General features: G+C 41.8%; 2 protein-coding genes across 3 annotated transcripts in view; one reads left to right on the forward strand and one right to left on the reverse strand.

The window, feature by feature from the left end:
• LOC112055730 (mucin-2) overlaps window positions 1–9,493 on the forward strand; it is a 77,063-nt gene extending 67,570 nt beyond the window's left edge. The window contains exons 8-9 of the mRNA XM_052888527.1: window positions 84–7,710; window positions 7,983–9,493. Coding sequence (XP_052744487.1) covers window positions 84–7,710; window positions 7,983–8,203 — 7,848 coding nt within the window. The 3' untranslated portion in view covers window positions 8,204–9,493. The remainder of the gene's footprint in view (window positions 1–83; window positions 7,711–7,982) is intronic.
• A 1,209-nt stretch (window positions 9,494–10,702) lies between these two features.
• The window catches only part of LOC112055731 (probable cytochrome P450 49a1), a 28,508-nt gene continuing 11,876 nt past the window's right edge, over window positions 10,703–27,334 (reverse strand). For both annotated transcript variants that reach the window (XM_052888529.1, XM_052888528.1), the window contains exons 4-13: window positions 18,755–18,920; window positions 17,735–17,824; window positions 16,912–17,028; window positions 15,896–15,972; window positions 15,312–15,507; window positions 14,605–14,749; window positions 13,077–13,240; window positions 12,231–12,309; window positions 11,745–11,945; window positions 10,703–11,093 (exon numbers count right to left, since the gene is read on the reverse strand). In XM_052888529.1, coding sequence (XP_052744489.1) covers window positions 10,986–11,093; window positions 11,745–11,945; window positions 12,231–12,309; window positions 13,077–13,240; window positions 14,605–14,749; window positions 15,312–15,507; window positions 15,896–15,972; window positions 16,912–17,028; window positions 17,735–17,824; window positions 18,755–18,920 — 1,343 coding nt within the window. In that variant the 3' untranslated portion in view covers window positions 10,703–10,985. The remainder of the gene's footprint in view (window positions 11,094–11,744; window positions 11,946–12,230; window positions 12,310–13,076; window positions 13,241–14,604; window positions 14,750–15,311; window positions 15,508–15,895; window positions 15,973–16,911; window positions 17,029–17,734; window positions 17,825–18,754; window positions 18,921–27,334) is intronic.

Below are 27,334 nucleotides of genomic sequence, written 5' to 3' on the forward strand. Positions count from 1 at the left end.
TTATGTACTTGCTGTGTTTCAATCACAGGTTCTCTCCTCACATACAAGTTGGTCAAAAATTAATGAATAATTCTTATTTTCAGCTTTGCACAAGCAGCTGTGACTCAAGCTGCACTGGTATAACAAAAGAAGTCTCAACAACCATAAGACCACAAGAATGTTACCCGGGCTCTAAGGATCCTAGATGTCAAATACCCACAGAACCTTCGGTTAAATGTTATCCAGGCTCGACGGATTCGCGTTGTCCCAAACCAACATCTCCGTCTCCTAATTGCTTCCCTGGTAGTACAGATCCTCGTTGTCCCAGGCCTACAACCCCAGAACCTCCAAGATGCTTCCCTGGCAGCAATGATCCTCGTTGCCCAAGACCTACAACTCCAGAACCTCCAAAGTGTTTTCCTGGTAGCAATGATCCTCGTTGCCCAAGGCCCACGACTCCAGAACCTCCAAGTTGTTTCCCTGGCACCAATGACCCTCGTTGCCCAAAACCTACTCCGGAACCTCCCAAATGCTTCCCCGGCAGCAATGACCCTCGTTGCCCAAAACCTACTACTCCGGAACCTCCCAAATGCTTCCCCGGCAGCAATGACCCTCGTTGCCCAAAACCTACAACTCCAGAACCTCCAAGATGCTTCCCTGGCAGCAATGATTCTCGTTGCCCAAGGCCTACGACACCAGAACCTCCAAGGTGTTTCCCTGGCAGCAATGACCCTCGTTGCCCAAGGCCCACGACTCCAGAACCTCCAAGATGCTTCCCTGGCACCGATGACCCTCGTTGCCCGAAACCTACTACTCCGGAACCACCTAAATGCTTCCCTGGTAGCTCTGACTCTCGCTGTCCTCAACCAACTACTCCGGAACGACCAAAATGTTTCCCAGGTAGCACAGATCCCCGCTGTCCTAAGCCGACGACTCCAACACCGACTAAGCCTACGTGTTATCCAGGATCTCCTGACCCTAGTTGTCCTCAACCAACAAGACCCTCAACCCTGAACCCACCAACGTATTTACCACCTTCCACAGCAGAACCTAAATGTTTCCCAGGTTCCACAGATGAACGATGCCCACAACCTACTACACCCGTACCACCAAAATGTTTCCCCGGTAGTAACGATCCACGTTGTCCTAAACCTACAACATCAGAGCCAAAGTGCTATCCTGGAAGCACTGACCCTCGATGCCCCAAACCAACAACTCCAGAACCACCAAGATGTTATCCTGGAAGCTCTGACCCTCGTTGCCCCCAACCTACTACACCAGAACCTCCAAGATGTTTCCCGGGCAGTAATGATCCACGTTGCCCTAAACCTACTACACCAGAACCACCAAGATGTTATCCTGGTAGCTCTGACCCTCGTTGTCCTCAACCTACTACACCAGAACCTCCGAGATGTTTCCCGGGCAGTAATGATCTACGTTGCCCTAAACCTACTACACCAGAACCACCAAAGTGCTATCCTGGAAGCACTGACCCTCGATGCCCCAAACCAACAACTCCAGAACCACCAAGATGTTATCCTGGTAGCTCTGACCCTCGTTGCCCCCAACCTACTACACCAGAACCTCCAAGATGTTTCCCGGGCAGTAATGATCCACGTTGCCCTAAACCTACTACACCAGAACCACCAAGATGTTATCCTGGTAGCTCTGACCCTCGTTGTCCTCAACCTACTACACCAGAACCTCCGAGATGTTTCCCGGGCAGTAATGATCCACGTTGCCCTAAACCTACTACACCAGAACCACCAAAGTGCTATTCTGGAAGCACTGACCCTCGTTGCCCTAAACAGACAACACCAGAACCACCAAGATGTTACCCTGGTAGCTCTGACCCTCGTTGTCCCCAACCAACAACACCAGAACCTCCTCGATGCTTCCCTGGTAGCAATGACTCTCGTTGTCCAAAACCTACCACGCCAACTCCACCTAGATGTTATCCGGGCAGCACAGACTCAAGGTGCCCTAAACCAACAACCCCTGAGACTCCAAAATGTTTCCCTGGTAGTTCAGATCCCCGTTGTCCAAAACCTACTACTCCAGCTCCACCAAAGTGCTACCCTGGAAGCACTGACCCTCGTTGCCCCAAAACGATAACGCCAGACGCTCCAAGGTGCTATCCTGGTAGTACAGACCCACGTTGCCCTAAACCAACAACTTCAACACCCCCCAGATGCTTCCCTGGCAGCACTGACCCACGATGTCCTAAACCAACAACTCCAACACCGACAAAACCAGCGTGTTATCCTGGATCACCTGATCCTAATTGTCCTCAACCTCCAAGACCTACAACCTTGAATCCACCAACGTATTTACCACCTTCGACGCCTGAACCTAAATGCTTCCCTGGGTCCAACGATCTACGATGCCCTCAGCCTACTACTCCCGCACCGCCTAAATGTTTCCCTGGCAGCACAGATCCACGATGCCCTAAACCCACCACGCCTGTTCCTACAACACCTGCACCACCAAGATGTTTCCCAGGCAGCAATGATCCTCGTTGTCCAAAACTGACTACCCCAGCACCTCCACGATGCTACCCCGGAAGTACTGATCCACGTTGTCCTAAGCCAACAACACCTGCCCCGCCTAGATGCTATCCCGGTAGCTCAGATTTAAGATGTCCAAAACCAACAACCCCTGAGCCTCCTCAATGTTTCCCAGGCAGTACAGACTCCCGTTGTCCGAAACCCACTACACCTGAACCTCCACGTTGTTTCCCAGGTAGCAGTGATCCACGTTGCCCACAACCAACAACTCCAGCACCACCAAAATGTTTCCCTGGAAGTACGGATCCACGTTGTCCTAAACCAACCACACCAGCTCCACCAAGGTGCTATCCAGGTAGCACAGATCCACGATGCCCTAAGCCCACCACGCCACTGCCTACAACACCTGCACCACCAAGATGTTTCCCAGGCAGCACTGATCCTCGTTGTCCAAAACTGACAACCCCAACTCCTCCACGATGCTACCCTGGAAGTACTGATCCACGTTGTCCTAAGCCAACCACACCTGCTCCACCTAGATGTTATCCCGGTAGCTCAGATTTAAGATGTCCAAAACCAACAACCCCTGAGCCTCCTCAATGTTTCCCAGGCAGTACAGACTCCCGTTGCCCGAAACCCACTACACCTGAGCCTCCACAATGCTTCCCTGGCAGCACTGATCCACGTTGTCCAAAGCCAACAACACCTGTACCGCCAAGATGTTATCCTGGTAGCACGGATCCGAGATGCCCTAAACAAACCACACCTGAACCTCCAAAATGTTTCCCTGGTAGTTTAGATCCCCGTTGTCCAAAACCAACAACTCCAGCGCCCCCGCGATGTTTCCCTGGCAGCACTGATCCCCGTTGTCCAAAGCCCACAACACCAGCTCCACCGAGGTGCTACCCTGGCAGCACTGATACACGATGTCCTAAGCCAACCACTCCTAAACCGACTACTCAAGCATGTTATCCTGGGTCACCAAACCCTAACTGCCCTCAACCACCAAGACCAACCACTTTAAATCCACCAACGTATCTACCACCTTCGACACCACAACCAAAATGCTTCCCAGGTTCTTCTGATGTTCGATGCCCTCAGCCTACTACACCTGAACCACCTAAATGTTACCCCGGTAGTAGAGATCCACGATGCCCAACTACACCAGTCCCTACAACTCCAGCACCGCCACGATGCTTCCCTGGTAGCACTGATCCACGTTGTCCAAAGCCAACAACACCTGCGCCACCAAAATGTTTCCCTGGCAGTTTAGATCCCCGTTGTCCGAAACCAACAACGCCCGAATCACCAAGATGCTATCCTGGAAGCACGGACCCGCGTTGCCCAAAACCAACAACCCCAGCACCTCCACGATGCTACCCTGGCAGCACTGATACACGATGCCCTAAGCCAACAACACCTGCCCCACCAAGATGTTATCCCGGCAGCACAGATCCACGATGTCCAAGACCAACAACCCCTGAACTTCCAAAATGTTTCCCTGGCAGTACTGACTCCCGTTGCCCCAGACCCACAACTCCTGAACCTCCACGTTGTTTCCCAGGTAGCAGTGATCCACGTTGTCAACAATCAACAACACCCGCACCGCCAAAATGTTTCCCAGGAAATACTGATCCACGTTGTCCCAAGCCAACAACACCAGCTCCACCAAGATGCTATCTTGGAAGTACGGACCCACGATGCCCAAAAACAACTACACCAGCTCCTCCTAGATGCTATCCTGGAAGCACGGATCCAAGATGCCCCAAACTTACTACACCTGAACCTCCTAAATGTTTCCCTGGTAGTTTAGATCCTCGCTGTCCAAAACCTACAACTGTAGCTCCCCCGCGATGCTACCCTGGTAGCACAGATCCACGTTGTCCTAAAGTTACTACACCGAAGCCGACAACTCCAGCATGTTATCCTGGATCACCCGACCCCAGATGTCCTCAACCACCAAAACCAACAACTCTAAATCCACCCACGTACTTACCACCTACAACGCCAGAACCCAAGTGCTTCCCAGGTTCCACAGATATACGGTGCCCTCAACCTACTTCGCCTAAACCTCCAAGGTGTTTCCCTGGTAGTACTGATCCACGATGCCCTAAGCCCACTACTCCGGCTCCTCCAAAATGTTACCCTGGCAGTACAGATCCCCGTTGCCCGAGACCTACAACTCCCGAAGCTCCACGTTGTTTCCCAGGTAACAATGATCCAAGATGTCCTAAACCAACTACACCAGAACCTCCTAGATGCTTCCCTGGCAGTACCGACTCACGATGCCCTAAGCCAACCACTCCAACTCTTACTACTCCAGAACCTCCTCGATGCTTCCCTGGCAGTTCGGACCCCCGTTGTCCCAAACCAACTACGCCAGAACCTCCTCAATGCTTCTCTGGTAGCTCGGACCCACGTTGTCCCAAACCTACTACGCCAGAACCACCACGATGCTTCCCTGGCAGCACCGACCCACGTTGTCCTAAATTAACTACACCAAAGCCGACAACTCCAGCATGTTATCCTGGATCACCCGACCCCAGATGTCCTCGACCACCAAGGCCAACAACTCTAAATCCACCCACGTACTTACCACCTTCAACACCAGGACCTAAATGTTTCCCAGGTTCTACAGATTTACGGTGCCCTCAACCTACTACACCTAAACCTCCAAGATGTTACCCTGGCAGTGAAGACCCACGTTGTCCCAAACCCACAACACCAGAACCTCCTCGATGCTTCCCTGGTAGCTCGGACCCACGTTGTCCCAAGCCTACTACTCCAGAACCTCCTCGATGCTTCCCTGGTAGCTCGGACCCACGTTGTCCTAAACCCACAACACCAGAACCTCCTCGATGCTACCCTGGTAGCTCAGACCCACGTTGTCCCAAGCCTACTACACCAGAACCTCCTCGATGCTTCCCTGGTAGCTCAGACCCGCGTTGTCCCAAGCCTACTACTCCAGAACCTCCTCGATGCTTTCCTGGTAGCTCGGACCCACGTTGTCCTAAACCCACAACACCAGAACCTCCTCGATGCTTCCCTGGTAGCTCGGACCCACGTTGTCCTAAGCCCACAACTCCAGAACCTCCTCGATGCTTCCCTGGTAGCACCGACCCACGTTGTCCTAAAATAACCACACCAAAGCCAACAACTCCAGCATGTTATCCTGGATCACCAGACCCCAAATGTCCTCAACCACCAAGACCAACAACTCTAAATCCACCAACGTACTTACCACCTTCAACACCAGGACCAAAATGTTTCCCAGGTTCATCAGATTTACGGTGCCCTCAACCTACAACACCTAAACCTCCAAGATGTTACCCTGGCAGTACAGACCCACGTTGTCCCAAACCCACAACACCAGAACCTCCTCGATGCTTCCCTGGTAGCTCGGACCCACGTTGTCCCAAGCCTACTACTCCAGAACCTCCTCAATGCTTCCCTGGAAGCTCTGACCCACGTTGTCCCAAACCCACAACACCAGAACCTCCTCAATGCTTCCCTGGTAGCTCAGACCCGCGTTGTCCCAAGCCTACTACTCCAGAACCTCCTCGATGCTTCCCTGGTAGCTCAGACCCACGTTGTCCTAAGCCCACAACACCAGAACCTCCCCGATGCTTCCCTGGTAGCTCGGACCCACGTTGTCCCAAACCGACAACTCCAGAAGCTCCTCGATGCTTCCCTGGGAGCTCGGACCCACGTTGTCCTAAACCCACGACACCAGAACCTCCTCAATGCTTCCCAGGTAGTTCGGACCTACGTTGTCCCAAACCTACTACTCCAGAACCTCCTCGATGCTTCCCTGGTAGCTCAGACCCACGTTGTCCTAAACCCACAACACCAGAACCTCCCCGATGCTTCCCTGGTAGCTCGGACCCACGTTGTCCCAAACCGACAACTCCAGAAGCTCCTCGATGCTTCCCTGGTAGCTCGGACCCACGTTGTCCTAAACCCACGACACCAGAACCTCCTCGATGCTTCCCAGGTAGTTCGGACCTACGTTGTCCCAAACCTACTACGCCAGAACCTCCTCGATGCTTCCCTGGCAGCACCGACCCACGTTGTCCTAAAATAACCACACCAAAGCCAACAACTCCAGCATGTTATCCTGGATCACCAGACCCTAAATGTCCTCAACCACCAAGACCAACAACTCTAAATCCACCCACTTACTTACCACCTTCAACACCAGGACCTAAATGTTTCCCAGGTTCTACAGATTTACGGTGTCCTCAACCTACTACACCTAAACCTCCAAGATGTTACCCTGGCAGTACAGACCCACGTTGTCCCAAACCCACTACTCCAGAACCTCCTCGATGCTACCCTGGTAGCTCGGACCTACGTTGTCCCAAGCCTACTACTCCAGAACCTCCTCGTTGCTTCCCTGGTAGCTCAGACCCACGTTGTCCCAAACCCACTACTCCAGAACCTCCTCGATGCTTCCCTGGTAGCTCGGACCCACGTTGTCCCAAGCCTACTACTCCAGAACCTCCTCGATGCTTCCCTGGTAGCTTAGACCCACGTTGTCCCAAGCCTACTACTCCAGAACCTCCTCGATGCTTCCCTGGTAGCTCAGACCCACGTTGTTCCAAACCCACTACTCCAGAACCTCCTCGATGCTTCCCTGGTAGCTCGGATCCACGTTGTCCCCAGCCCACTACTCCAGAACCTCCTCGATGCTTCCCTGGTAGCTCGGACCCACGTTGTCCCAAACCTACTACTCCAGAACCTCCTCGGTGCTACCCTGGTAGCTCGGACCCACGTTGTCCTAAACCCACGACACGAGAACCTCCTCGATGCTACCCTGGTAGCTCGGACCCACGTTGTCCCAAGCCTACTACTCCAGAACCTCCTCGATGCTACCCTGGTAGCTCTGACCCACGTTGTCCCAAGCCCACTACTCCAGAACCTCCTCGATGCTTCCCTGGTAGCTCAGACCCACGTTGTCCCAAACCCACAACACCAGAACCTCCTCGTTGCTTCCCTGGCAGCACCGACCCACGTTGTCCCAAACCAACAACACCAACTTCAACACCTAGCTCTTGCTACCCTGGTTCTAAAGATCCAAAATGCCCCCAACCATTCGCGCCCAGTAGCACAAATCCCCCAACTACATACTTGCCACCCTACCCCGCAGAAAATGAAATAAAATCCGCTAGAAGATTAGTCAAGAAAAGTTTTGACTACTACGACGATACAGAGTTACAAATTGGTAAGAACAAATTTCATACGGCTACATATTAAAAACATACATTCATATTTATTATGTTATACAAGTACAATTTATTTTTTCTTCTTTCTCTTTCGATCGACTTTCATCCCTTTTTAAACACTTTTTGCTTACCTTACACTACAATATTCAAAATATCAGACAATTTCTAACGAATATTTATTTTGACAATCCGAATAGTTCTAATTTAACCATTCCAAACCATACATTCACAATATTATTATAAAATTAAGAGTATCCATTTTGTTTTTCAGATAACTTCGACTTTGCTAGAACTAAGCCAAGAACTAGAAACGCAAGAGATTTGTCGAAAACTCTAGATATAGTTCAATCTGGTGCAGCATTGTCTGAGAATGCATATGTCGGAATAATAGGGTCCATCATTGTTGTTATGTCGATAGCTATATTAGTTGTACATGTTGTAAGATCGAAGAAAAACCTTAAAGGTATAGAAAATAATACTCATCCTTGCTAATCAATAACTTTTATTTGTGATATATGAGAATACGTGTCTAATTATGTAAGTAATATGTTTTTATATATAAAATTACGATATATAATTGTCATATTTCCCGTGAATATATTATTTTTTATTGTATTGAAACGTTCACTGCCTAAAAATGCTTTATAAATAAATATACAGGCAATCTAAATGCCTATTTTGTAATATTAAATAAAATAGTGCCATAGGATAAAAGACTAGGCGCGCATGATATTTTCATCGTTGAATCGATATATTGTGATTTTTTTGTATTAACAAATAATTATAGCATGCACGCTTAGGCTTAGAACAGCTATATCTGAGAGCTGCTTGATACTGCTTCCGAATGATAAAACAATTACCTATAACCTAGTCAACAATATATAAACACTATGTATATTTAAAAAAGAAAACTATTAAATTTATATCTTTTTCGATCATTATTATTTTTTATGCATATATTATATACTAATTTGTGATATATTTGTAAATATTTACCAGTATAATAGTACGATATTGTGGCCATTAAATTTTATAGTTAAGTTTTTGCCAATCTATATTAATAATATTGTGTGGATTTATGTGAACCTCAATTCTGTGTTGTGAGAAAATTTTACAAATGATAATACTCTCAATTATAATTATTATATTTAAATTAATATTGTTACTAGTTCAGACGCGACGGAAAACACGCCTTTTCATTATGACGTTTATATGATTATAACTAACCTAACCTAACCTTATTCCATATGTGAAAAATCATGAAAAAATTTTGCTAATTGTTGCAGACGTTAAATCAAGATGTCTTCCATTGATCTTTCAAAACTCAGTTTGACGTATGTTTAGTAGAATTACACATTGCTTATTGTACATTTTTTATGTTCTACCTGCAAAATGTAAATTCTAGCTACAAGTTTTTTAATTGGAACAACACGATATATTGAAAACTCTACAGCTTAACTTGGAGAAAAAAACATAAATGTTTTCAAAGCTATTAAAAAAGTCGTTATGGTTACTTATAAGCAATATAAATTTATTGGAGAGCTTCTTGCGTGTTTGTTATAAGTTAAAAGGTTTCTAGGATCACGCCAATATAAGAAAATCACGTTTTCCGATGTGTTCTGAACCGAACTACGTTTGAGTAGGTGCTAATGCTCCGTCCATTCGTGAGTTCGTTTTCCACAATACAGAATGACAGGTAAAAGAATTTAAACGAAGAAATTAAATGTTAGTAGGATTGCTTGTTGAGTCAATCTAAATAAAACATTCTATGAATGTGGAAAAGTATTTTTATTTTATCCTTTGGTATGTACAATGTACATGCTTACAAAAATAACATCGAAAATTATTATGAAAAGTTTTACAAAATTAAAACACAAATTTTCTGTCACTGTCATTTGTAATTTATAATTAAGGGTACACTTGATGTTGTGACAAACGCATCTATATAAGATAGTAAAATATCCGAATTAGAAACGATCTTCACCCATCTGTTTAAGTGAGATACATTAAATGTTTCTCAAATTTTAAAATATATTGCAAGTAGCTCGCCTCAAAACTCGTGGCCAAACTATCATTAATAATAGTTAATAATGATTTGCCAGGAAATTTTAAGGACCAATAGGCAATATACTTTTAACGTACTAAATTTGATATAAAACTCTTTTCATCTAATAAACAGATGGGTGAAGATCGTTTCTAATACGGGTCTTGTGATAGACAATTAGAAGCGACAATAACAACAGTTACCGATTGATCTCAAATTTTAACATTAAACAACTAGATTGTTTTCTAAAAAGTTTCTAATCAAAAAAGTTTTCTGATCGAATAAGCTTCTGTTGTTTCTTCTGCAATAATGTGCAAGCCTTTTCTTATTCTTCCATTCAATTTTCCCCTTTCTAATCCTTGGAACCAATACATAACATTGCTTGTTGGCGTTAGAAATAAAAAAAAATCTGACTAAAAATAGTAGGTTGATATACAAGAAGCTAAAAAGGCCCATTATATACAAGGTAGTTTTAGGGCACGAGCCGTAAAGCGAGGGCCGCTAAATAGAAAACGAGTTTATTATTACGAGTTCTAAGATTATCATCAATTATAAGACTTCGGAATTTCATTAAATTGAAATTGGGTTAAAAACTTCGGAAAGGAAAAAAAGAGAGTATTGGAAGGAAATGGAAAATACTTTCGACTACTTTAATTCTGAACCACATGTGGTTGGAAATCACTATGTATGGTAAGAATGGAGGAAATATAAAAATAATTAAAGTTGTTAAAAAGGTAGGGATGTAGTGTTTGTGTATATATACACCGGTAGTGAGAGAAAGTTAGTCAGTCTGTCTCTGGCATCGAGAGGAGGCGGACGTGTGCTGCTGGCCATTATAGTATATAACAGTGTAGTGGTGAGACGGTGACTTACTGCTATTACAGTAAGGGACCTTACAAGTATATAATATGTATTATATTAAATAAAATAAAAAAAATGTATGTGTGTGATTTTCAAACATCTGTATTTTATAAAGTGCGTACTTACACAATACTTAAACACAATTGAACTTTTAAGAAAATGTCTGTTTGTCGTACTAATATTTCAAACGGCAGAACCGATTTTAATGGAAAAGAAAGAGCGGTTATTAAGCAATATATAGGCTCACTTTTATCGTCGACAAATCAATAGTTTCCGCGGGATTTGTGAAAAAATTAATTCCACACGGACGAAGTTGCGAGCTTCCGTTACTTTTATATATTTGTAAAGTGGGAAGTACACAAATATTTATCAACGTTCGATCAGTTTGAGTCGTATCGGTCCGTTGGGCGTATACATCGGATGCACGTGGTAGTCCAACGGCTCGTGGTGATACTCCATCTTAAAGGCTTGCACCATCTGCAAAATATAATCTGTGAATAAGCATATAACTACGTCGTTGGGCCAGGGTTAGCTTAACAATCACTAGGAACTGGATTCGAGCCTGTTTTCCCACTGGGAAATATGAGAACACTGAGAAGTTGTGGTTCGATCACAACCTACTAGACATTTGAGATGACTAGACAGTCATTTTTCAGGTACTTGGAGGGTAAGGAATATTATTTTTGTAATAGATATGCCAAAATTAAAATAAAATAAAATGCCGTCTGAAAGGTCGTTCGTCAAAGATAGTTTGATTCTAACCGTCGAGCTATACGACTATATGTCTAACTAGCCGACACCGCCCGTTTACCGGTTAGTTCCCATTCCCGTGAGAATATGGGGCTAAAATATAGCTTAAGACACTCACAAATAACGTGGCGTTCTAGAAGTTTTTAAAATAGGTTCAGTAGATCCATACATAACCCCCAACAAAACCACAAACTTTACCTCTTCATAATATTAGTATAGATTACACCCATGTGAGCGGGGATTGTTAATATTGATAGTGATGATCATCATAATCACATGGATTGATGGAAGTCCACTGCAGGACTTATGCTGTAGGAATACAAGCATCATAGCCCTGAGTCACCTGCATCCAAAAACTCACTGCGATAGTCATATTACCTTACAAATCACGACATGCATCTCCAGTTCAGCAAATCTTCGACCCAGACACATTCGCTTGCCAAATCCGAAAGGCAAAGATGCGAATGGATGGTGCTTGTAATGTGACCGCTGTATCCAGCGTTCCGGACGAAATTCTGACGCTTTTGAGAAGTATTCCTCGCTATTACCCATTACGTAGTGTTGGAAAATCACTTGGGTCTGAAAAGAGCATTATGGTATCTTTAAGCAAATTGTTTTTTCTACGAGGAGAAAAATAAGGCTGTTTAATCGCGTTGGATAGCCAGGTCACAGAAAATATAAGGCTGGTCCTTTCCGCAAAAATATAGGCCAGCGCTTCTGTCATCATAATATTTTTTCTTCATTTCATAACAGTGATGCACGACTTGTTCTTTCATAGTGCAATTATCCAGTAATTATTTAATTTAGAGCATTTTTAGCAAAACACAGAAGCAGCAAAAAGTTCCAAAAACGAATTATACTTACTCCTTTAGGAATGTTGTAGTCGCAAATAACAGTATCTTTAGTCAACTGGCGTCCATTACCGATTACAACTGGATACATCCTAAAAAGAAAGAAAGTTTTAGGAATAATTATAGATTTATTAATACAATTTTAAATATCGAAACGCAAAAGAAATAAACATAAAAGAAATACAAATGGGGCTGGTGTATACATTTTTCTACTTGAGTTATTGCTACTGACATATACCAGTCATAAGTGCTTATTTTATAGTAATACTAGAATGGTTGCGCCAATAACAAAGCACTGCACAGCAAATACTACAAAATACAATGCGCTGTTTTTTATGAATAAAGCATAGACTGATATTACGATGTGTCATTATGCCTGTAATTAAACCAGTAACCATACCCTTCTGACTGCAAAGCTACTTGGTGACAGAAAACAAACATCTTACTGATTCTTGTATTTTATATTTTGTAGGTAGCTCGCTGTTTTGGGAATCGGTGGTGGATGGCAAGAAAGCTCGTTGGCAATGAAGCGTTATTATATAAGCATTACCTAAGCACTATCTCTGCCTATTTGTCATTTTTTTACAATATTTACTTGAGACAGTGCATGCAGAAAATGTTCGCAAAGCAAGTATGAAGTGAGGTAAAGGATTGCTTTTGAGGTAATAGTCCAGATCTTCAATTATAATATATAAATAATGAGATAATACTCGCACCTATGAGAAATCATGTCGCCAAACACCCTTCGAAGAAAACCGTTAAAGATTAATTTAACGGTTTTCTGCAAAGGGTCGTAAAGGAGCGTTTGGCGACATAATTTCTCATAGGTGCGAGTAAAGAGACTAATTTGAAAGTTTACCTTAAAACTTCTTTAATGCAGGCTTTTAAATACGGCATCTGACTGACATCTCCAGCTCTCAACGGACGACCTTGGAGAACGTTTGTTATTTCAGTATGCAACTTCTCTTGCACGTCTGGACGTAGAGACAGCTGGTACAAAGTCGATGCTACAGCGTTTGAGGTCTAGAAAAGGCATAACATAAGAAGAATGTTAAAATAGAGAAGACCAAATGTACCAACCCAATTGTTGAACGTTTATAAACTTAATTGTACCAGCGAATTTAAAAATTTAGAATAAAGCATATATGAGTCAACTGATTCGGAAGATGCTTTGGTTTAAGAGAAACGTAAGCTTTTGTTGTGTCTAGGTATCTACATCAATAACTGTCATCATGAAGAATATATTTCTTCTTTATTATAAATGCTAAAGTCCGTCTATCTACCTACCTTACAACGGCTAAACCACAGAATCGATTATACTAAATTTGGGTAAAGAGATAAATATAACCTGATATAATTTGACGGCCTCAGATTTACAAGACGGAGGTCCTGGGTTCGATCCCCGGCTGGGCAGATTGAGATTTTCTTAATTTGTCCGGGTCTGGCTGGTGGGAGGCTTCGGCCGTGGCTAGTTACCACCCTACCGGCAAAGACGTACCGCCAAACGAATTAGCGTTCCGGTACGATGCCGTGTAGAAACCGAAAGGGGTGTGGATTTTCATCCTCCTCCTTACAAGTTAGCCCGCTTCCATCTTAGACTGCATCATCACTTACCATCAGGTGAGATTGTAGTCAAGGGCTAACTTGTAAAGAATAAAAAAAAGCTACTTTTTATTGTAATAAACTGCTTAGTTATCCGTAACTGTTGCTTATATTCTATTAGCAGACTAATTTCTGTTTTTTACAGATCTCGTGGCAGGCATGGATTTTTCCGATATAAAAGCAGCCAATGTACTGCTCCAAGTTACAATTAATTTATCATTCAAATCTGATCAACAGCTTAGAATAACAAATAGACAGACAAACTTATTTAAACATCTATACTTATATTAAATCTGTAGAGAGGTCAATTCTGTAAATGAAATATATTTCCAAAATAACTATCAGGGGGTGATTAGTGATCGATACTGATGCCAAAAATGCAATCAGAAAAATTTTTATCTGTCTGTCTGTCTTTCTGTCTGACTGTCTGTCTGTATGTTCGTTATAGAAACATAAACTACTCGACGGATTTTAACGAAACTTGGTACAATTGTTCTTCATACTCCTGGGCAGGTTATATATGTATACTTTTCATCACGCTACGATCAATAAAAGCAGAGCAGTGAAGGGAAATTTTGGGAAAACGGGAGAAGTTACTCCATTTTTTAAGCTTTCGTCGCGTGTGCAGCCTTAATGGGTAGGGTAGGGGTTGAGTATGGTAGGGTAGGGGTAGGGTAGGGTAGGGGTAGTTGAAAGTTTACATCAATTTTCACGTGGATGAAGTCGCGGGCGTCCGCTAGTTTTATAATATTATAGTATGGATAGTTCATTATCATATGCCGTACCGTGTCGATCCCCACCAGGAACATGTCAAGGGCTGCCACAGCAGCCACCCTGGGCCCGGCCGCGGTCACCAGGTCTTGCAGCAGGGACTTGCTCCCGCTCACTGAACATTCCTTCAGTGCTCGCTCTACATGACTCAGAGTTACGCTGGAAAATTACAATTTATAGGAAATTCATGTACATTACAAATGTAGAATAGAAATATTCGCGCCAAAGACTTTTTAAAGGCAGAAAAGATATTATGGATACGTATTTTCAGATGCATTTTTTAGTAGTATAAAATATTTTTCCAGAATAGATAAAGAAAGATATTTAAAATCAATTGGTAACTCTCCTAGAAGAAATAGAAAAAGCTGGTAACACAATTAGAGCGGAAGTGATCTGAGCAAGATCCTAAAAAAAATGTCATTAAACATGATTTTCGATTTTCGTGAACCTAGAATATTGGTAACCATGTGAGACAATTTTCAGGGGGCATATTTTTGTTATGTCAAATACTGGAAGATGGCTTGAAAGTAAAACATCCTACCACCATGGTTTGCCTTGTTGATAGCGGCTCGCCACAATCGTAACATACACAAAGTTTTAACAGCAAGATGAGCATAGTCATGAAATATTTTGTATCACGATTAAGTCATAACTCTATCTTCATTTCTCATACCCTATTTTTAAAATCTAGCTAACCAAGAATGAAATAGGTATTTCATACCTGAGAATAGTATCAAGAGCGGCCACATATCTTTTGAACATAGTGGTCGGGTATATCCTCCACCACGGAGCTGTGAGCTCCAATTCTCCGACGCAAAGGAAGAACGTATTCACAGCATCTATGAGACGCTGGCTTTCAGACCCTTCATGTGACTCGAAACATCCCAGTCGCGTATCCAGGGCTATTAGTCCAAGGGCTGGAATCATGATTACCATCATCATTATAATCATCATTTACATAACAAACATCATCAGAACTCCACTGACTCTGCTGTATCACAAGAGAAAGTCTGGGTTGAGTGGGCACGTCGACTCTCTTTCTACAAACGCTAACGCTTCGAAAACTAAAAAAATGTAGGGGAATGACAGAAGCGATCGACAACTTGATTACGTGACTTGTCGATAGCAAATGTCATTCCAATACATTTTTATTTTCGAAGCGTTAGCTTTTGTAGAAAGAGAATCAACGTTCCACATGACTACAGACCCTGGTCCTATAGTGGACTATTAAAATACGCTGATAGTAGTTGTATTACACCTTAATTTAGTTGCGAATCAGTGAAAAAAAAAACATGAAAAACTTACACTCCAAAGACCATTTGTGTACTTCATTTAAAAAATCGTTTGGCGTTTCTAAGTCCGGGTTTCTTGTTTCACGTATTCTGTAAAGAAAATATTACAATTAATTGTGTCTCTTCCCTTCTCTCTTTACTTATCAGCTGATAGACGTCCACAGCTGGACATAGGCCTCTTCCACGGACCTCAAAGCACAACGGTCTCGAGCCGCCTTTCTCTCTTTATCCTCCTTCATTTAGTAACATTCTCTCTTTAGCCTCCTTTATTTAGTAATCTTTATTTCTCATAATAACTTATGAGGAGTGGGTACGATAATATTCCAGCCATCAGGAATCGAACCCATGAAATTTTGATGGGAGTTTAGCACCCTTACCATGGGGCTATTGAAGCTGTCCCATGGTCACTATAATAACATGGAGCTTAAATATCCTATATTGATAAAGGTAATGTAGGATTCCACTATTGAAAGAATTTTTCAAATCAGTCCAGTAGTTTCAAAGCCTTCAAACAAACAAACAATCAAATATTTTCTCTTTACAATATTAGTAATTGATGTTGATCTCGTTCCCGTGGTTGGTAACCTTTAGGTTCGGACCATGAGTTCCTTCGGATTCTAGGTCGGACTATGAAAATTGATATTTTCTTTCTTCCAAGAAATTTTCATTGACACGGACTTGGGAAATTGATGGTGTTTTACTTTATTTTTATTCTCTACAAGTTATCCCTTGACTACAATCTCACCTGATAAGTGATGATGCAATCTGAGATGGAAGCGGGCTAACTGTTAGGAGTAGGATGAAAATCTACACCCCTTTTGGTTTCTACTCAACATCGTACAGGAATGCTAAATCCTTGGCGGCACGTCTTTGTCGATAGGGTAGTAACTAGCCACGGCTGAAGCCTCCCACCAGCCCGACCAGGACCTAAGAAAACCTCAATCAGCCCAGCCAGGACCTTCGCCTTGTAAGTCCACAACACTCCGTGGCGCATACCATTGCGCCATGGAGGCCGTCAAAAATTACTACCTGTCGACAAAAGCATCAGCCACCTCCCCAACTTGGTGCGTATACTGTGCAGCTGCGCCGGTGCTCAGAGCTACACGAGAGACCTTTGTCCTAAACGCTGACCACGAGTCGCCATGTCTGGAAAAACACAAATTTCTTGGAGTAAAATTATGTAAGAGGTATTCATCACATTTGTACAACAGAATATGCTTGTGACTCCATTGAAAATTGAGCTTAGCCAAACCCTACGGTGTTACAGATGTCAGCATCTATGGAATCTAGAGTTCCTCTTTTTACACAGTGTTAAACAATATACTCTATAAGGCTCAAAGTCACTCAACGCGTGGTGGAGCAAGCTATGCTTGGAGTTTCTCTGCGTGATCGAATCAGAAATGAGGAGATCCGCAGAAGAACCATAATCACTGACATAGCTCAGCGATTCGCGAAGCTGAAGTGGCAATGAACAGGGAACAGTTGGAAGAGCCGACGGACGTTTCAGTCCCAGGTGCTGGAATGGTGACCACGCACCGGAAAGGTCAAACTTGGATCTTTTCACTAGATGGACCGAGAACATCAAACGGGTTGCAGGGAGCCGCTGGATGCTGGCGGCTCGAGACCATGGTGTTTGGAATTCCATGCAAGAGACCTATGTCCAGCCGTCAACGTCCATCGGCTATTAATGATAATGATGATGATGATGATGATGATGATGATGATGAATATTATGAAACAATATACTGTTATTATATAGATATTTGTAAGTTTAGATTAGCGTGTGGAAATAAATCGAAATAAATAACACGCAATGGAGCATATTAAAACATTTGCTATTATATTTACTTACACAGCAATAACACCACCGCAGTCTTTCTCCGCGCCAAAGAAATCTTTTCTCAGTGTATGCTTGTAGTACATTAGCGATGGCATGGATGGCCTGAAAAATGTAAGTTAGAATAAAACGATTACCTTACCTATTAGTAGTGCTAATCAGCGCCGGCCCGTAGTAAATTTTAAAATGGAGCGAGATGCAAATAAGGCGCCTCTCCTGTTCGCTCCTAATAATAAGCTGATAACTATACCAAATTATGAGTGTAAAGTAAGAATGGAACGCGAAGATCTCGACTATACTCTGGGGTGACCAATTGAAAATCAGGCGCAGTACCGTCTATGGTTGACTAGAATTATCATTTAGGCGCTCTCTAGGATTTAGCACCTGGAGCGACTGCCCCGTTCGCCGTATAGACGGGCCGACCCTGCTGCTAATATGCACCCAACGAAATAATGTCGTCAACCAATGGTGGCGCAACCGGAAATACCGCTATCTCTTCCAATGCGCTGAGACGAAAGAGATGGTACTGGGACAACTCCACAGCCATTGGATGACATTTTGTCTAATTGCATTGCATTGCATTTGCTCGCACAGGTGGGACTTAAGATTATTTTTTCTAAGGCATGAATTTTTAGCCGGTAGGAGTCACTTTTACCCAAGACGAGCAATGGCGTGCATTTGATGGATAATTGCATTGCATATTGCATGATTAAATAATGGATGGATGGATGAGGATGTTGAATTAAATATCACGTGTCTCAAACGGTGAAGGAAATCATCGTGAGGAAACCTGCATACCAGAGAATTTTCTTAATTCTCTGCGTGTGTGCAATCCGCATTGGGCCAGCGTGGTGGACTATTGGCCTAACCCTCTCATTCCGAGAGGAGACTCGAGCTCAGCAGTGAGCCGATCATGGGTTGATAATGATGAATGATGATGATGACGTACTCGTATATTGTCTACCATAGTTAATAACCTACATACTACTGAACACGAATGCCCGAGAGGATTATCCCCCCTACAAAACTGTATACCTATGTGGAGCAGCATCTTCTCCTCGAAAGACTCTCTCCACCTCGCCGGCATCGAAGACGAACAGCATGTCCGGTCTGCCCAGTAGACCGGCCATTTTGACGCATTTCCCATACTTTTCTCGTAGCGATAAGCATACTTTGTCTACGTGTTCTACTGAATAGCCTCCTGTAATTAAAAGAATAATATTTTAATAATATGGATCCCATTTCTATAGGGAAAATCCTTACTTCACCACCGAGAGTTCGCAGTTCGATCTTGTCCGCTTGACTATTGTCGTATACACAAACTAATCGGAAAGTGGACAAAATCTACTTAGCAAATATTATTTTTCCGAACGTACGTAGTATTTACTCAAAAAATATTGAAATAAAAAAATAGCCTTAATTACTACACCAGACACCAGTTCTGCCGTTTCGTAGATTAGTCGTAAAAATTACTACTTGAAACTGCACTCTGAAGTTCCAACAGTTTTATAGTCGTCAGTCAAAACGTATTGAATAACAATAGCTCAAACCTTCTAAAACATTTCCTTTTACCTTTCTCGGGATTATCGAAGCAAGAAGCGTAGTAAATCTCAGTTTCAGATCAACTCTCTAGACACGAGAATCTACTGTAGCACGGGCTTTTATTTATACAGACACCGCATGTTTATTCTGAACGAATAAATGTTGTTACTTTTCAAACTCTGACGTAAAATGAAGGTTATGTGTTTGACGTGTATCTGTGGTATCTTAGCTTAAATAAACAAAATTTTATAATCTAAACAGAACTTCCGGGATTATCGAACTAAGAAGCAGAGTAAATCTCAGTTTCAGATCAACTCTCTAGACACAAGAATACACTTTAGCATGCACTTACATTTATATTAGACGCTGCTAGTCAGTAGGGAATCCAACGATGTGAATTTTAAATCCCTACGTAAGATAAAACAGTGTTATAAGATTGACGTATCTGTGTGAATATCTGCGGCATCGTAGCTTCGAGACGAATGGGCCGATTGAGAAGCAATTTTACTGTGTGAAAGCTAACATGATCAAAATAGTTCTTTTTTCTATACGATAAAGATTCAATAAGTATTGAATATTTTCAATTTGGAAATGTATTTATTTTTATATGCAAAAAATAAAAGCAAATTAAATACAACAAGTTTTCTTATAATTATATTAAAATATAATTTATTATTTGCACCTGTTTAATTAAGTGTTACTACATACTCGTATGAGCCGTGATAGCCCAGTGGATATGACCTCTGCCTCCGATTCCGGAGGGTGTGGGTTCGAATCCTGTCCGGGGCATGCACCTCCAACTTTTCAGTTGTGTGCATTTTAAAAAATTAAATATCACGTGTCTCAATCGGTGAAGGAAAAACATCGTGAGGAAACCTGCATACCAGAGAATTATCTTCATTCTCTGCGTCTTATATAAATGTAAAGTCTGCCAATCCGCATTGGGCCAGCGTGGTGGACTATTGGCCTAACCCCTCTCATTCTGAGAGGAGACTCGAGCTCAGCAGTGAGCCGAATATGGGTTGATGACAAGTACAAGTATATTAAAATATAATTTATTATTTGCACCTGTTTAATTAAGTGTTACTACATACTCGTATAAATATCCGAAATATAAAGATTACAATCGCCAAACTGATTGTATAAAAAATTAATAAGTACGTATTTTACATTACATAAATTAAAATAGGATACTATTTAAAGAAGAAGTAAAGACAAATAGGCGCTTGGCTCTTTTTCGGACACACTTAGGTGGACGTCTTGCGGTATCTAGCTTAATATAAGTCCGTAGTTAGTAGGTAGTATCGGGTGAGAGTTGCCTCAGACAGAGCGGTTCATAGGACGGGACCAGTCTAGGCAAGTTTCACTGCGGTTTACATGGCAATACTTAGTTTAGTACTTAGAAAAGGGCATACCTACATTCCTACGTAAAGACCGTGGTATAAGTGCTAAGGAGTTTAAAGCAATTTATCAAATAAAATAAATTAATGAAAGTTTAATTTATTTTATTTAGTTGTGCCCTAAACTCTTTTTCTTTATTACCAGAAAAATATGTTTTTACGTAATAGTAGGGGATTCACCATCATCGACAATCCATATTCGGTTCACTGTTGAGCCAAATATGAACCCCTAACATTCTGAGAGGAAACTCTCAGAATGGGAGGGGTTCATATTTGGTTCAACAGTATTAGGCCTTAGTCTATCACGCTAGCCCAATGCGGATTGGCAGACTTCACACACGCAGAGAATTAGAAAATTCTCTGGTATGCAGGTTTCCTCACGGTTTTTTTCCTTCACCGTTTGAGACACGTGATATTTAATTTCTTAAAATGCACATAACTGAAAAGTTAGAGTTCCCGGATCGTATTTGAACCTGCAACCTCCGAATCGAAGGCAGAGGTCATATCCACTGAGCTGTCACGGCTTTTGAGAGATTATTTCCTTCAAAATAAAAAAAATTGCGCTCGTGGCCCGAGAAGAGAATTACAAGGATATTTCTCTTCTTTTGTAACGTTGGTACCCTGCCATTCCATTAGGTTACGCTCTAATAGTTACATTTTCGAAATGCACACCTTTTAGTAATAGCTAAAAGCTGTGCATTTCGAAAAAGACTAACTATTAGACTAACTTAATCCTTATCTGATGTGCTTGTTGAGCATTTCTGGTTGTTGGCTTATTTGCTCTACCAATATGAAGGACTCTACTTGGTGGAACTACTCAACAACGAAGTTTTTTATTTTATTATTCTTTACAAGTTAGCCCTTGACTACAATCTCACCTGATGGTAAGTGATGATGCAGTCTAAGATGGAAGCAGGCTAACTTGTTAGGAGGAGGATGAAAATCCTCACCCCTTTTCGGTTATTACACGACATCGTACCGGAATGCTATATCGCTTGGCGGCACGTCTTTGTCGGTAGGGTGATAACTAGCCACGGCCGAAGCCTCTCACCAGCCAAAGTGTGTGTGTGGAAATGAAGGCGAAAGTCTTCGAACAGTGCGTGTAGCCAGTGATGATCCGAGACTTGGTCGCTAACTATGGGCCTCAGTAGAAGGCTCAAAGTCAATCAGCGAGCGAGCTATGCTTGTAGTTTCTGCGTGATCGAATCAGAAATGAGGAGATCCACAGGCGAACCAAAGTCACTGACATAGCTCAGCGAGTTGCGAAGCTGAAGTGGCAATGGGCAGGCCACATAGTTTGAAGAGCCTTTGGACGTTGGGGTCCCAAAGTGCTGAAATGGAAAGCCTCGCACCGGAAAGCATAGTGTTGGTCGACCCCCCAAAAGGTGGACCGAGGATATAAAGCGGTTTCGCTGGATGATGGTGGCTCGAGACCGTTGTGCTTGGAGATCCATGCCTATGTCCAGCAGTGGACGTCTATCTGCTTATGGTGATGATGATGATGACTCAACAACGTGCTTAAAGGTATACTCCCTATTTATGGGAGTTACCTTATAAATCCAAAAATCCCCTTTTTAATAACAAAAGGACAGGAAGCAAGTTATTCATATTGAAGTATCGTGTTAAGTTACCCGTGCATACATCTCTCTGTTGCATTGTGTAACGCGTAACGATAGTGCGGTCACGCTTTTTGATTTGACGAGTTACAATAAAAGGAGTTGCAATGAAATTTGTGCACTCTGAAAGTGCTTGTGTACTAGCCCGAATCTGAATAATCATTATCAGCCTGACCCACTACAAAGCCAGGCCTTTCTCCTTATTGGAGACAAGCCGACGCCTCGCGGTTTCACTTGCGTAGTTCCCGTTGCCGTGAGAATGCGAGAATAAAATATAGCCTACTAGCAGCCGACCGCGTCTTTGTCCGAGGGAAATTCAGTTTTTTACAAATCCCGCGGGAACCGTGGACTTTGTCGGATAAAATATCCTATGTGTTAATCCAAAGTAAAATCTACTTTCATTCCAAATTTCAGGCAAATTGCTTTAGTAGTAACGGCGTTAAAGATTAACAAACATCCATAAAAACTTGCGCATTTATAATATTAATAGAATGACACTCATAAACAATGTGGCTTTCTAGTGGTAAAGGCATTAACAAAGTCGGTTCAGTAGATTCAGAGATTACCCCTACAATATTACAAACTTTACCTCTATGGGGTATGGAGTTAAGATACACTACGTTTTTCCAATGCAAGTTGGCAGGCTTGGATGATAATATTTGGATGGATATCAGGATGATGATAATGATAATGACTGAGACAGAGGGCTTAACGTTATCTCCGAGGGACAGGTGTACAAAGACCTCTCAATTCTGGGCTGAGAATTGTAACTAAGATTTTTTTGTAAAAAAGTAGGTAAACCTCAATATTTTATTATGAACCGCGACTCGAACCTAGTACCTCAAGATTCGGAGCCACAGATTAACATTTTGACTAACGAGATAGAATTTGAATAGTGCATAATGTATCATGAGGTTGTTGAAAGTAGGATTTATTATAGTAAGTAAATGTTATAGCCTATAAAAATTATAGCCTAAAAAAAACACGCCTAAACAGAGCGACACGCTTTGCGAAGTGTTCCTCAAAAGTGTAGATATTCCCAAAAATAAAACGAAATCCCAAAAACACGCGGCCGAACTCGCGAGTATTAAATAGAATAGTATTATGAGTTGTTAAAAAAATTAACGATTAATAAAGTCTCAGTCACACTTACGCGAGGTGTTCCTAAGGGGAGTTTCAGCAGAACAATAAAAATCCCAAACACACGCGAACGAAGTCGCGAGTATCAACTAGACTAATATAATAAGATGCTAGAAAAGTAACAATTAATAAAGCCTCGGTCACACTTCTGCGATATGTTCTAAGGACACACGCAGACAAAGTCGCGAAAATCAATTACAATAATATAAGTTTCTAGAGAAGTAACGATTAATAAAGCCTCAGTCACACTCACCCACTTGACCGTATAAAGCTTGCGACACACGAGCGCCAGTAATTACTGGAATGCATTTGAAACCGGTGCACCGTGTGGTTACGCAAGACGCAAGTTAGTTTTATATTCAAGGAAGTTGGACTTGCAATGTAACAATCACCGTTTATTAGCCCGTATAAGTACTAAAAAAATATGAATTAATTCTTCATGATACAAATTCAAGGGAGCAATCAACTTTGCTTTTATATACAAGCACATATATAAACGTTAAATATATATATTTATGTGTATAGAAACCAATAGCTGTTAGTTTGAGAATGACTTTGGCTTTCTAATTTCTATGGTGTTATCACAAGTATTGACAAAAGGTATAAAGTAGTGTATGACATAAATCAGGAGATTTGTTCAGACGTTTCTGGACGTCATTAGCTGTCAGCTGTCACTTGTCAGTCAACACAAGAGCCTATTCTACTTCAAACGCTTAAAACAACAAGTCAGTGTTCATATCATCATGTTCTAATACGAGCAGAGAATCATCCATCCACCAACTAATCAGTTGTCAGACAGTATTTAAAAGAGCCTATCTGCAGCTATGCAAAGCAGGGGTAACCCGGAGAGACGGAAACAACAGCTAGACAAGGTACGTACGAACATTCTTTCCTGGTATCTCCTACAGACTTGGTTATTTCATTTTCCAAAATTCACCACCGCAGTATAGGAAATATTCCAATTTTAAGTGGACGAAGTCGCGAGCATCAGCTAGTAAGATATAAGATCTTTGTAGCAAAAGTGGCGATTAATAAAGCCTCGGCCATGTTCACCCACTTGACCGTGTCAAGCTTGCGACACACGAGTGTCAGTAATTACTGGAATGCATTTAAAACCGGTGCACCATGCTTAGTGCTTACGCAAGACACGTGTTTAGTTTTAAATTCCGAAGGAAGTTGGACTTGCTACTACGTAGAGCTTAAGAACTGTATCAACAATCATTTATTGAGTCATACATACTAAAAAGAAATCTTTTTGTTTTTTTTTTAATTAATGACACAAATTCAAGAAAGCGGTCGACTCTAATTTTCTTATAATATGAGTCAAAAGACGATATAAAGTGTAAAATCTATATATTTATAAAAAAAAAACAAATAATGTTAGTTAGAGAGACTAAAATTCTGGAATGAGTTGGTCGTTTTATTTTCCGAAATTCTCTCTCTAAAAGGCAGTCCCCACAGGATAGTAAATATCCCAAATTCACGCGAAGTCGCGGGTAAGTAATATAATATAAGATGCTCTAAAAGTAGCGATTAATAAAGCCTCGATCACACTTACCCACTTGACCGTGTCAAAACAAAAATCTTATTAACATAAAAAAGGAATCGACTTCAAAGAAGCATTTCAGTTATTTGGATTTTAAAACAAAACTAATGAACCAATTTTCATGAAAATGAAATGGGACCAATCTAGAAGTATCTATTTCAAACATAAAAAGAATTTTCAAAATTGGTTAATAAATGAGCGAAGTTCTGAGGTAAAAACATACACATCGAAGTTAGAAACTCCTCCTTTTTAATTCGGTTAAAAATAACAATAACCAGAATCAATACAGATTATCGCCATTGAGGTTTTATATTTGTATATTGATATAAGGCGACGATTGTATTGATGTATATTTATTCTTTCACTGATTATAATAATTGTAAAAGGATATAAAATAAAAGTACTATCAAATAGATGAAGCGGTGTGGAATGGAGAACTGGTCAAGATGTAATGAATGGGCGAAACAATATATCCACGCATGCGCGGTCGAGGGAATTCTAAATATGAAATGAATCTGGAATGTGAATGTAGATGGCCTAACCTAAAGTGGGCGAACGAAAGAGTTCGTTCGCCACAAGATAACCAAAAATTTTTTGAATCAAACATTTTGTATGCGTTGAAGAGACGCGTTACTTGCGTGATAGGTGCAACGTTTAATACACTACAATGTATGTACTGAATACAAATCGTGCACCAAACTTTCATAATGATAATGATGATGAGCTGTTACGTAATACGGGAACCGGGGCAAGGTTATCGCTTTAAATTCGATGCTGTGATTTTTTATTCGAATAGATAGACGCCGACAAAGATACAGGCTTAAAGAAAAGATTGCTATTACATAACTATCATAAGAGCAGTGATAGCCCAGTGGATATGACCTCTGGGGGTGTGGGTTCGAATCCCGTCCGGGGCATGCACCTCCAACTTTTCAGTTGTGTGCATTTTAAGAAATTAAATATCACATGTCTCAATCGGTGAAGGAAAACATCGTGAGGAAACCTGCATACCAGAGAATTTCTTCATTCTCTGCGTGTGTGAAGTCTGCCAATCCGCATTGGGCCAGCGTGGTGGACTATTGGCCTAACCTCTGGAGACTGGACTGGACTGGAGAGACTGGAGGAGACTCGAGCTCAGCAGTGAGCCGAATATGGGTTGATGACGACGACATAACTATCCTCCTATCACAACTTATTTCTATTGTTATGTATACTTATCTACCTACTTTAATATACTCGCGTCATATTAAAGTGGGCGGATAATTGTGCCTCTGAGCATATTTACGGAGAAAAAAGAGTCGCTTTAGAATTACAGCCGACGCCCCGCAGTTTCACCCGCGTATTTCCCGTTCCCGTGAGAATACGGGGATAAAATATAGCCTATGACACTCACAAATAACGTGGCTTTAGTGGTAAAGAATTTTTAAAAACGAATCAGTAGATCCACAGATTACCCTCTACAGTACCACAAACTTTACTCTTTAAAATATTAGTAAAAAAACATTTTGTGAATATCATTAAGTATTTCTGAAAATCGTGGATTCACAAACATTAATTTTAATTGAATTTTTGGCATATTGGGTTAGATTCCGATTGGAAAGGCCTAAGGTTCGATTCTTGTATGCTGCACCAGTGTGCATAAGGTTGACGATCAGGATATGCATATCCTGACGGCCTCCGTGGCGCAGTGGTTAGCGCGGTGGATTTACAAAACGGAGGTCCTGGGTTCGATCCCCGGCTGGGCAGATTGAGATTTTCTTAATTGGTCCAGGTCTGGCTGGTGGGAGGCTTCGGCCGTGGCTAGTTACCACCCTACCGGCAAAGACGTACCGCCAAGCGATTTAGCGTTCCGGTACGATGCCGTGTAGAAACCGAAAGGGGTGTGGATTTTCATCCTCCTCCTTACGAGTTAGCCCGCTTCCATCTAAGACTACATCATCGCTTACCATCAGGTGAGATTGTAGTCAAGGGCTAACTTGTAAACAATAAAAAAAAAAAGTAAGAAAAATTAACCAAACTGGGAAAATCTGCTTTTAATACATATTAACACAGATTAATCAATAATATACAGATGGAGCGTACGGAACACGACGTTGTCGTAGCCGCTCCATCTGTAGAGTTTTTAACATCATTGCCAATAACGTAGTAGGACGTATAGGTACATGCTTCATAGCTAATACCTATTTAAAATTGTTTACCGACGTATGTAGCAATACGTAATTTACAAATTTAATTTTCTATAAACACCTTCGTTTAATAAAAATCATCAGTCGAGGGTAAATACCTACCTAGACCTACATATTTATTTAAATTATGGACATATGCATTCAAATCGATAAAAAAATAATAAAACTATAATCAGCCGGTTTTA

Source organism: Bicyclus anynana, chromosome 23 (assembly GCF_947172395.1).
Source record: "Bicyclus anynana chromosome 23, ilBicAnyn1.1, whole genome shotgun sequence".
Classification (NCBI taxonomy): Eukaryota; Metazoa; Arthropoda; class Insecta; order Lepidoptera; family Nymphalidae; genus Bicyclus; species Bicyclus anynana.